At 50.8% G+C, this 11,871-nt stretch overlaps 1 protein-coding gene across 1 annotated transcript; it reads right to left on the bottom strand.

Annotated features, from left to right (window-relative positions):
* Positions 1-430: 430 nt before the first annotated feature.
* LOC125355689 (proprotein convertase subtilisin/kexin type 9-like) lies at positions 431-11,151 on the bottom strand. The gene is made up of 13 exons (XM_048352128.1): positions 10,963-11,151; positions 10,254-10,445; positions 9,208-9,359; positions 8,227-8,318; positions 6,926-7,062; positions 6,600-6,738; positions 6,252-6,448; positions 5,366-5,549; positions 4,827-5,000; positions 4,431-4,579; positions 3,850-4,018; positions 2,150-2,334; positions 431-631 (listed from the first exon to the last, which is right to left on the bottom strand). The coding sequence occupies exons 1-13, from the start codon at positions 11,149-11,151 to the stop codon at positions 431-433; spliced, it is 2,160 nt and encodes a 719-aa protein (XP_048208085.1).
* Between the last annotated feature and the right edge of the window lie 720 nt (positions 11,152-11,871).

The following is an 11,871-nucleotide window of genomic DNA, read 5'->3' as shown; positions in this document are numbered from 1 at the left end:
CAATCTGCACAACTGAAACTCAAAGGCAATAGACCCCCAAAGGATAGACAAGTGTTAGTTTATTTTGACATCTATTCACATGTGGTCAGCTGATCTTTACACATGCCATCTGCACCCATTAGTTGTCCACCCAGCTCCCATGAGAGAGACCACCAAAGGGTAAAGCCCATGCCCCTAGGGAGCAGCTCTAGAGCAAGCAGGCAAGGCTCTTTTTGCCTTCACAACCTGTTCCCACATCAATAAAATGGACAGCCTCCCACCTCTCTTTATATCACCTCACTTCCTTCTGCATGCCTGGCAGGCCTTCCCCTTTTTGGCCCTGTTTGTACCATAAACTACGGCTGCCAGTGTATATGCTGTGTGCATAATTCCCCTCCCCAGCTGTGCCCTGGTCTGCACCACCAGGTAGGTTGAGATCTTTCTGTTCCCTCTACAGCTGGCCTGAGGGCTGGATCTGGCAGCAGATGGCTGTGACTATTACCAAGTTCTCACTGGTCCATCTTCTTATGTTAGTGTGCTGGTGCCTCACCACACACATGTTGTCCATAGGGAAGGCTCCCAGGGTGACCGAGGTCTCGGGATGAGCACTACAGCTGGTCAGCGTCCAGCCCACATCACAGGTCACGGTGACCTGCCAGAGTTCAGCGAGGACAAGTAAGCATGGGTCACCATACATGTCAGGTCCCTAAGCCACCTGTTTACACTGTCCCTCCAGGAAACTGTCAGTGGGAACCAAAGTGTAGACAACCAGCTCGGCTCTGCACCTCATACCACAAAGTATCAGTGGCCAGCACGGCCCACAGCTCCCTCATGATGCCTCTGCCCCAGCCTTCCCCCGGCACTGGGGCCCAGACAGACATCTAAACAAACCAAAGCCCTTCCCACCCCCACTGCTCTAGAACCCACACCTCCGCCAGCCTTCCCCACCCAGAAATGGCAACTCCATCTCTCCAGTGGCTCCACAAGACCTCCACAGTCCTCCACTCCTTGTTCATGCTCATCCCCAGTCCAGACCAGAGACACCACCCTCAGGCCCCAAACCCCGCCTGCCTTGGGCTCTACAGGCTAGCTCTCAGCCACCAGGACTACAGGTGTGATCCATCCTCTCTTCAGGGACCTTCCTTCTTCCTCCAACCTTCCATGGCTGCTCAGGTGTTCCAGCCCTGAGCAAACTCCCACTAGGTTTCTTAAAGGCAGAACTGTTGTTTGTGAGCCAAATTTGGGGGCTTGATTTTAAGAACTGAGCCACAGCTCCCCTTCTGACTTTTTGGTCAGTTAATTAGAGGTTAGATTTCACAGACTTTCTTGCCCCGGCTTGCTTTGAACCCAATCCTCAGTTCTCAGCCTCCTGAGTAGCTAGGAATACAGGTGTCAGCCACAGGCTCCTGTTTGTTTTCTCTTTCTTTTTAAGGCAATACTGGGGTTTGAACTCATGAGTGCTAAGTAGGCACTCTACTACTCGAGTCATAGCTTTGGCTGCTTTTTCTTTAGTTATTTTTCAGATAGGACCTCATTTTTGTTCATTTGTTTGTTTGTTTTTATACCTAGTTGTTTCCAAGCAGCATATATTTCTCCTACATATGCCACACATGCACGAGCACGCACATGCGCCCCCCCCCCCACACGATATGCCAATTGCACAACTACATTCAACTCATTTGTTTAGGTGGGGTTTCTTTACTTTTTGCCCAGGTGGGCCTTAAATTGAGATTCCACTTCTTTATTAAGAGTAGCAAGTACAACAGGCACAGCATTACAGTACTGTGTCCAGCCTGAGCACTGCATTTCTTTATGACGTAGTTATGTATGATATCATCACAGGGGACAGGGCATATGGAGAGCAAACCTTACTAATCTGGACAAAACCAAAATTATCCTCTCTGTCTCTCTTTCTCTCTCTCTCTTTCTCACTCTCTCTGTCTCTCTCTCTCGCTCTCTCTCTTTCCCCATGTGTGTCTGTCTCTCTGTGTCTCTGTCTCTGTCTCTTTGTCTCTCTCTCTCTCTCTTTCTCTCTCTCTCACACACACACAAACAGACACAACACATGACAGCACAGGTGCTCAGGTCCTCTTCCCCTCTGCACTGACCACCCAAGGGTCTGCAAGCCTCAGCCATTTCCACCTGACTGCCCACAACCCCAACCCTTCACCTTCTTCCAGGGACTTAATGCCCTGTACTTCTTCATCTTGCACTGCAGGCCTGGAGCATGGCAGCAGGAAGCGTGAACACTGGCCTCCTTGTGCCCTGTGCACCATCTGGGATGATTAGGAACTTGATTCCGTGTAGTATTTTGGAAGACACCAAGATTCTCTGTCCGCCAATGGGAGCTGCAGCCTGGGGCAGAGGAGGGCCAGCTCAGGCACTGCAATGTGGGGGACCTACTATCCTTGGTCCTCCAACCACACCCCTTTTTCTTTAGGATCCAAAGCCAGAAAGACCCAGGAGCAACTCTGAGAAGGGATGCTGGCCTGAGCAGCAGGACTTCGGCTTTAGCTCTGCAGCTGACCAAGTGGCTTGTAGGATCTTTGGGAAGTAGCTCAGCTGCTCTGAGCCATAGTTTCTTGAGAAGCACATGGTCTCCTCTCCACCAAGGAAGGGGGGCATGGTTCAGAGTCTCCAGCCCTGAGATATTCAGTAACTGCTCACCCCAACCCCCCTATCAACTCAGGTCACTTCCCCATCCATCACCCAGAGAAGTTCAGAATGAGCCTGGATCGCTGGGCTTGGGAGTCATGTACACCTGGCTGTAAAATCATGGGTATTTTGGTAGACTTCATCAAGCCTCACTTTCCCTATTTGTAAGACAGCCACAACACTAGCATCTATTTGCAGAGATGCTGTTGGCTGAAGCAGGAACATGCCTGGGACTTCTCAGTACTGCCTATTCAGGACATGGGCTCTGCCCACATTTGGGCTCTGGTAACCAGGACCAGAGCTCTTGTCCTAGCTGTGTGGCTTTAGGAAAGGAACACTGCAACTTTAGCTGCAAATGGAACTTGGGTATGGGCTGCACAGTGAGTACCTGTGGCTCTGCCAGCTTTGCCAAAGTCCAGGCTTCCCGCAGGCCAGTAGCCACATGGAGCTCTTGTGACAGACAAGACTCCAGCCACTGGGCTCATGTGACTGCTGCCAACACAGCCAGGTGTTTTTTCCCCCACCTATCCTTACTATTCCCAAACCTTCAGACTCCATGGAACTTAGCTGGCCAAGCATCAGCTCCTGAGCTAGTGATTCAAGTTAATTCCCACGGGCACGGCATTCCAAACCCTCCCTGGCATCAAGCTCCATGTGAGCACGGCTCCAGCACAAGAACCACAGTCTCTAGCGCCTATGTGCACCTCTAATACATGATTTCAGGACACTTTCTTGGGATGTTTTTTTGACAGAAGTTCCCCCAGACCAGAGAAAGGACTTCAAAGTGATGGTCAATGATAGTGGCCACCAGAGTGCATACAGTCCCAGGCTGAGCATCACAATGAGGATACCAAGGCACAGGGCTGATAAGGAACTTACTAGCTACTGAGTGGAAGATTAGATTCAAACACAGCTGTGCCATGCTCTAACAGGCCTGACCTCTGGCTCCCCATCAAAACAGTTGAATAGACCCAGTACTCAAGCCTGAGCCCTTGTGTCACCCCTTTCATCGCTGCCACTGAGACAGGGGAGGCAGAGAGGTGAAGCCACCTGCACCAGGCCCACACAGCATGCAAATTGCAGATCCAGCTTGGCTATGGATCCTGAGGCTCCCAAATCTGCTGCTAACACTCATGGGGACCAAGTCTGTGGGACAAGTCTCCTATGCAGCAGGAGATGGGGCATCCTTCTCACCCTGGCCAGATGAGCCCCTACCTGTGAGGACATGGTCAGGATGTGGGCATTTGTTGTAGGTCTTCATCCCCACCAAGGTTGGAGGAGCTGTGTGGACACTGCAGTTGGCTCTGGGGAGCAGACAGCATCGGGCCACCGCAGAAACATGTCTATCTCCAAATGCCAGACAAATGCGACTGTTACCTTGAGTCTGAGAGACAAAGAGGGAAATGGGAACTGTTATGAAAAGGTTTGGGGGATTGGGGAAGAGCCTAGACTGAGAGGGACCCAGTCTGCAAGTTCTGGTTCCTGGCCTTCAGCACTGCTTTGTCCCACCACAAGGCAGGATGGCCTGCCTAGGCTGACATTGAGCCAGGATCCCCACATTTCAGACTGCTGAGTAGTTAGGATGACAGGCCTGAGCCACCAGCACCCAACTTGGACATATCTTTGGGAAAGGCAGAGATCCTAACTTGCCACTGTCCTTTCACTGCTGTGCATACATGGGTGCTGACTCTCCTGAGACCTACAGGGGCACCTGGCCCTGCCCAGGCCTTTAAAGTTTATAATGGGATTTGAATCCAGAAGACAGAGGACTGGGCACATGGAATGATGCTACTCACCCCCACACGCTCGCCCTTCCGATTCCCACTGTGGGAGAAACTGGAACAGCCAAGCAGCTCCTCTTCCGGGTGACATTGAGCCTTGGCAAAATCTGTCACCCTGTGTTTCCAGTGAGCTGACCACACAGTCCTGCAAAACAGCTGTCCATCTGCAACAAGGCCATGAATAAGGAGGGTCTGGGTTTCAGGACACAGAGGCACTCCAGAGAAAGAATCTATCTGCTTCCATACCACATGAAACTTTTAGTTAAAACATCAGGATTGTAACAATGCCCCGATACCTCCAGTCCTGCCTGAGGAGGATAGCAATTCTGTAGACCAGGTTGGTGATTGTCATGACCACAGAGGCCTCTCACACCCCTGGATGGCCTCTGCCTACATACCTGCCCTGCTCACCTATTTCCTGAGTGGTGTTGGGCAGAGCGGCCACCAGGTTGGGGGTCATGTCTCGCTCTTCCTCAGGGAACCAGGTGTCATTGATAGCATTGCTGACAGAGTAGTGGATCAGCCTCTGCCTCACCTCAGCCACAGTGAGATTTGGTTGAGCAGTGAGCATCAGGGAAGCAACACCTGATGCGAGAGGGAGAGGTCAGACAAGGTGATGGCCTGGCCCTCCCTCCTGTCTGGGAACTGCTTTTAGGACACCAATGCACACACTTACACACATCCTGTGCTCTTCCCAAAATGAAGCTACCTGCAATCCCTTGCTTAATGAAAGCTGGAAAGGAAGACATCTTGTTCTCCTACCTTCAGGCCTTGGCATTTGCCATTGTGTGCACCAGGTGAACACCTATTTAATCCCCAGACCCCAGTGATGCAAAATGGCACATTACATGTCCCCATTTTGTTCTCCTGCTCGGAAACTGGCTAATGGAGGATCTCATCAAAGAAGCTGTTGGAATCCTGGTGGCCCAGAGAGTAGATTGGTGACTTACCAGCCACATGAGCAGCTGCCTGGGAAGTTCCACTCTGTGTTACATAGCAAACATTACAGTCTTTGGATGCACTGACAATGCGTTTCCCAGGAGCAAAGATATCCACACAGGAGCCATAGTTGGTCCCCAGAGATCCCTGGGTAAATGGCTGGTCCTGTGAATCAATAGCTCCAACAGTGATGATCTAGAAGGTGGCAGACAAAGAGTTGAGTTAAAGGCTGCAGGAATAGACTGATCAATACCTATGTACCTGTATGAGCCCCATGCAAATTCCCCCTCATGAGGAAAATCTGGCTCCTGGCTCCTGGGCACAAAGGTACCCTAGCTTGCTCCAGGTCTCTCACAAGATGCAGAAACTTCTTCCCTTCCAGGGTAGAGACTGTTCTTAATGGTAGACAAAAAGCAAACAGACAATTTTGTCATCAAGAAGCTAGAGTGCAGGAAGGGTTGGGGGGTGGGTAGAGGACAAGGGTAAGGCAGGTGCTGGTGGTTTTAAATTCAGCATCTGTTTTTTTGGGCCATAGCCTGAGGGAAGGTGGATAGGGGGAGGGATGGAGGGAGGGTTTGCAGCACTGATTTGCTTCTGTACCTTCCCCTCTCATTGACAAGAGTTATGGAAATGCAACAACCATCCTCCCTTAGTTCTTCCACGCCCAGACAAACCCCACACAAAGCAGTGGCTCTGTAAATGTCAATCAGGAGGGGAGTACTGGCACAGATGGAGGATTTGCAGGAGGGATATGGCAAGGGAGTGGACATGGTTGGTGAGTGGCTTTGAAAGACAGGCAAGAATTGTGTCCTACCCCTTTTCTTACTGTGGTGGGGGTGCTGGGCCTCTGACAACCTGCAATGCAGGAAATGTGCACGAAGCCCTGCTGGCACCTACCTCAGGAGATGATGCTGGGGAGTAGGCACAGGCATTTCTCTGAAAATTGCCCGCCGCGGCCACCAGCACTGCCCCAGCCCTTGTTAGTCTCTTGCAGGCACTGTTGATGCTCCTACTGTAGCCACTCACCAGGGGCAGCAGCACTACCATCCGCTTGGAGGGCTTGGAGACCAGCTTTCTTAAAATAAACTCCAAGCCTGAGAGAACAAAGCCAAGATGACTGCATGGAGAGGACATGCTGCCCTCCTCCAGCCCCTTGCCTACTAAACAGCAGTGATGTTTCTCTATTGTCAACCAATGTTGGGCCAAATGCATCTGGCTAAAGTGGCTGCTGGGGTCTGTGCTCACCCATGAGGATCCCGCTGACTGTGCCCTTCCCTTGACAGTTGAGCACACGCACGCTGTGTATGTTGATGTTCTTGGCAATGCCGACACTCTGCCCATTGACCAGTGCTGCCAGGTGAGTGCCGTGGCTTTCACAATTGTCCTCCTACTCCATCAACACAAGAACCAGATGAAAAAGCCGCCTACCCCATGATTTCCCAACAGGTCTGCCCTGCATACCCTACAAGTGAGGACTGGGGATGGACAGTGATGGCTGGGAGGGGCCATGGTGTTCCAGGTCTGGTGGTCCTCACCTTCCTCAAGGATGGGGATGGGGAAGGGCGGCTCACCTGTGTCCTGTGTGCACTGGTGTTTAGCCATTGCTCCTCAGGCACTGTCTCATTGTTGGAGATGATAATCCTGTCCTTGATTTCCTGATGATTAATTTGGATGCTTGTGCCCAGGAGATACACATCCACAGGGTTGTCTTTGTTTTCCCAAGGTGACATTTGTGTTAGAGGAGAAAGAGGAAAATCAGGAAAGTGGTGTCATATGTGTTCACGTGTATCAGTGGTGTCATGCTCTGCAAACCAATTTTTAACACTGTTTTAAGGGGTATAGATGAACTCTATCTTCCAAAACTTATATGTTATAGGTCATTCACGTGTATCAATGGTGTCATGTTGTGTGTACCAACTGTGGCAACTATCTTAAGGACTGTAGATGAACTCAATCTTCCATACATACTCACAAGCTACCTCTTAGTGGGTGTATTTAGGACAGTGAGACATAGACATAGAAAGCTGTCCAAAGTCATTTAGCATGCCAACAGTGGCACTAAATAAGAGCAAGTTGGCTTCACCCAAGAATGAAAAGGAAGGCTAAGGACAATAGCTCAGGTCTGGAATCCCTTCTGTTTGTGAGTCAGAGAATGGGTGGTTCAAGGCCACCCCAAGCAAAAAGTTCACAAGACCACATCTTAACTGATAGGTAGGCTCACCAGTACAATCCTGTCTTCCAAGCTACTCAGCCAGCAAAACAAGGGGTTGTGGTGCAGGTTTCTCGCATAGTAGGAGAACTTATCCGAAGATAACTAATGTAAAAATGTTTATAGTGGTCAAGACCTAAGTAGCAAGCATGAGTTCTTGAGTACACAGCCTAACACTGTAAGGGAGGTTACAAGACAACGAAGTTGGACACCAGTTGCTCATGCCTATAATCCTAGCTACTCAGAAAGAAGCGATCTGGAGCATGAACAGTTCATAGCCAAACTGTGCAGAGAAGTCCTCTAGATTCCATGTCCAATGCTAAAATGCCAAGCTAGAGATGTGGCTCAAGCAGTAGTGTACCAGGATGAAAAAGGAAGCTGTCTGGCTGGGAATGAGGCTTAGTGGTAGAGTGCTTGCCTTGGTTGCATGAAGCCCTGGATTCGATTGCTCTGTACCACATACACAGGAAAGAGGGAGCTGAGAACATATGGAGTCCTAAGTTCAAGCCCCAGTACCACCAATGAAATAAATAAATTGAGGAAATGGAAAGAAAGAGATGTGGAAAAAAGAATGTCGAGAGGAGAAAGCAAAAAAAAAAAAAAAATCACAGGAAGATGTGGAGATTGGGCACAGACCGAATGACAGGCATCAACACCACCCACCTTCCAATCCTGAAGGCCCTGCCTGTCTTCGCCTCCTTGGAGCCTCTAGACACTCAGTGAGGAGGGCAAGGTTGGTCACTGCCTGCTCACAGCTAAGGTAAAGGCCCACAAAGGGAGGAGGCTCCTCTGACCCTGATCCATGAATAAGTTAAAAGGGGTTGGCTTCACCCCCAGATCTGAGGCCCAGTACTGCATACTGTTCTCAGATCTGCACAGGTTCATCCAACACTACACATTCCAGCCAGATCCTCAGATCCTCTCCCAAAGCAGGGGCCCTTATTGCCTTCCCCAGCTCAGGGTCATTATGAGGCCCCACCAGACCCAGCCATTCTTCTGGTCCCCTCTTATGTCTCCCTGTGAAAGGGAGAGGGAAATGTGCAGAGAGAGGCCTGGAGACCAGGAGAAGAACAGAGATCTAGATGGGGGAAGCTCTGGAGATCTAGGGTTGTGTTGAGGTCTGAGTGTAATAGGGACAAGAGACTGTAAGTTACAGTCAAGTTCAGCCACCTCCTGTGGCAAGTGTGGCCTGTTAGAGAGAAGCTGAGAAAAAAATTATGAAGAAGCTGATTCAGGCACCAGTGGCTCACACCTGTAATCCTAGCTACTCAGGAAGCTGAGATCTGACTGTTCTAATACAAAGCCCAGCCTAGGCAGGAAAGCCTATGAGATTTTTATCCCAAATTAACCAGCAAAAAGGTGGAAGTAGATCTGTAATTCAAGTGGTAGAGCACTATCATTAGTAAAAAAGCTAAGGTATAGTAACCATGCCCTTAGCTTAGGCCTCAATTAAAAAAAAAAAGATAGAAAGGACATTCTTAGCCATATTTCCCTGCATACTGCACAAAGCACCAAGGTGGGGGGGGGGTAGTTACAAGGGGGGAGAGGAGAGGAGAGAAAGAAGAAGGGTGGGGGAGGTCCCACAACAGGGAAGAGATGGTGGTCATGGCAGTTGTGGTCTTACTGTGGTGGTTCAAGCCATACAATTGGATCCACACAGGAGAAATCCGATGCATGTTCCAGAGGGCCCTTTGATAATAGTACAGAGGGGAATTCACATGCCGTCTCTGCAGGAGGCCTTGTGCAAAAGCCAAAGAATCCTCCTCAATGAACTTCACCTCCCTCAGCCTCAGGACCTGCAGACACCAAGGACTTGGGATCTCAATTTCAAGAGTCACTTAACAAGCAGCTCCTAGCCCTCACCCCACCTGATTACATAAGTGCCCCAAGCCTGGTCCACTGTATCCCACAGTCCCATCTCATGGACCAGAGGACAGTACCAGGGTCCCCATTCCTCTTCCAGGCTTAGAGGTGGTTGGGGGTGAGGTGGGGAGGGGAGCTGGGACCAGTGCTCCCACAACTGGTAGCTGGGTCCAATGTGAGTGGCAGGAGGGATTCTGGCTTCCACATCTCATCTAGGATCCAGGCAGTGCCAGTTCTAGGCAGGGTGGACAGTAAGTGAAGTCCTTGTGACCCGGACTCGATGCCCAAATCAGTACGTCAGCACTGGCCACCCTGTGTGTCACTGTCTTCACCCATCCTTTCTATCTTCAGGCCACAGTACAAGTCTCCCTGGTGGTTTCTGGCTTCTTAGCCAGTGAGGGCAGGACTACGAGTCAGAATTTAGAGACAGAGTGTGTGTGCTCAGCTCCCTCCTTGCTTTGGAGCATACCTCATTAGCATATTTTCCTGGGTTGTCCCTGACCCTTCTTTCAATTAAACTAAGGGGCCAGGCTGCCATACACCAGCACAGGATAACTGCCATTGGCCCAGCTGCTAGGAGCTCAGCTCCACCTTGTGGGATTGTGTGGTAACCTCTGCACTGGGATTTTCATGCTTCAATCAGTGTGAATAGATGACATACCATAGAGAAATTGTCCAGACTACTGAGGAAGCTGCCTGAGTAGGATGGCATCACTGAGCTAGAGACCCACCAGTACTCAGTGTCTGCTGTCCCCTGCGTGTCCACCAGATGGTACACACGAGCCTCTCCCCAGCCTGCCCTAGTGCATGCCTGAATTGGCACTCACCAGATCCAGCTCAGCAATGTTGTGTGACTTCATCAGGATAGCAGGAAAGAGGTCTTTGAAGATGTGCAGCACGTTGAGGACAAAGCCCTGGCTGGCAGCCTGGGTCTGCAGGTGGTGGACAATACTCTCCATCTCCTGCCTCAGGGGTTCCTTGAACACCACCAGGTAGGTGTTGGGCACCTTCCAGGAGCTCTGGCCCCAAAGGAGGAAAAGGAGCATGAGGACATAAAAAGGAAGACCCAGCTCTGTCTACAGATCAAATTATAGCCAGAGAAAGCCAGGAGACAGACTGAGATAGATATGAGATGGCTCAGTGGGACTTCAACACCATCCCAAAACATACATAACCCCACTGACATTAAGCACAAACAGATATACACCCTTTCAAAAATGGCATCCATCCTTTACTGGAACTGTGGGTGACCCTCAGCACTGGTGTGAATGTGTAGTGAGCCCTGGCCCTACCCCAGCTACTCCAGTGACCTTCTGCCTCTAGGTGCAGCCAGGCACTGCAGCAAGCCCATGCAGCTCCAGCTGTCCTAGCTAGCAACCCTGTGCCTAAGGTCCTAGTGCTGCACCAAGCCAGTGGCCCAATGAGCAGGAGGTTGTAGGGGATCTTCACTTCAGACCTTCCCTTATACCTGGAAAACTGAGGCAGAGAGGAAGTCATGACATCCACACAAAGTCCTCATCCCCCTCCTGCCCATACCTCAGACCTCCGGTGCCTGATGCCTGTGAGCCTGTGCTGGAACTCCGATGGGGGGACAAGCCCCAACCTCTCTCTCAGTTCATCCAGCTGCTCTGGTGCTTCAGCCCTCATGGAGCTCAGCAGTAACAGCAGTTGCAGCAGCCGCAGCAGCCACAGAGGCCACTGTGGCTGACCAGAGCTGTTGCCCATGGGGTGAGAGGACAGATTTTCACCCTGGTGCTGACACCCAGAGCCAGGACCCACAAAGGCCAAGCACTCTGCTTCAGGGCAGCTGGAATGTCTGGCTCACTGTTTAGCGCCTGCTTGTAGTCTAGCACCTCCAACCAGGGAAACCTAGGGTGAAGAGTGCTGCACTAGGAAAACCTGGGATGAACCCATGTGATTAAATACTAATGGAGCCCACCCCCTCCACACACACCTGCAGGCTTGAATCATCTGGCTTCTTTCTCATCCTGACCTCTACACAAGACAGATTTCCCTGGCAGGCATTCTGGGGGCGATTAGAAAGAAACATCCCAAACCTTATCTGGGCTGGACTCTGTCCTGAGCTCTGGTCTCAGCCTCTCACCTGGAGTTGTCACTCAGCCCCTCCCATCACCCTGACTGTCACTCCACTCAGTCTGATGGCAGAGTCCTCACTTCCCTCCCACCTCCTCCCACCACCCAACTTAGCATCCTAAACTTAGCCTGGATCCCACTCTGGCCTCCACCTTTCCTTCTGCTCCCAGCATTCCATCTCCAACTAGGCTTCCACGAAGAGTGATAGCCTAGGTTTCCACGAAGAAGGATAGCCTAGATTTCCATTCCAGTATACAGGAGCTGGATGTTAGAATCTGGGAGGATGCCACAGAGATACAGTCACACATCTCAGTGTTGCAGGCCACTGAGTATGTAAAGATTTTCAGGCAC

This window comes from Perognathus longimembris, chromosome 7 (genome assembly GCF_023159225.1).
Source record: "Perognathus longimembris pacificus isolate PPM17 chromosome 7, ASM2315922v1, whole genome shotgun sequence".
NCBI lineage: Eukaryota > Metazoa > Chordata > Mammalia > Rodentia > Heteromyidae > Perognathus > Perognathus longimembris.
This window is presented reverse-complemented; position numbering and strand designations above follow the sequence as displayed.

What these genes read in the sequence shown, in the direction of transcription:
- LOC125355689 (XM_048352128.1), bottom strand. Translation starts at nt 11,151, where the DNA reads ATGGGCAACAGCTCTGGTCAGCCACAGTGGCCTCTGTGGCTGCTGCGG. An exon ending in TCTCCTGTGTGGATCCAATT is followed by an intron (nt 8,319 to 9,207) that starts GTATGGCTTGAA and finishes CCTTTACCTTAG; the next exon opens with CTGTGAGCAGGCAGTGACCA. An exon ending in AGTCAGCGGGATCCTCATGG is followed by an intron (nt 6,449 to 6,599) that starts GTGAGCACAGAC and finishes TTGTTCTCTCAG; the next exon opens with GCTTGGAGTTTATTTTAAGA.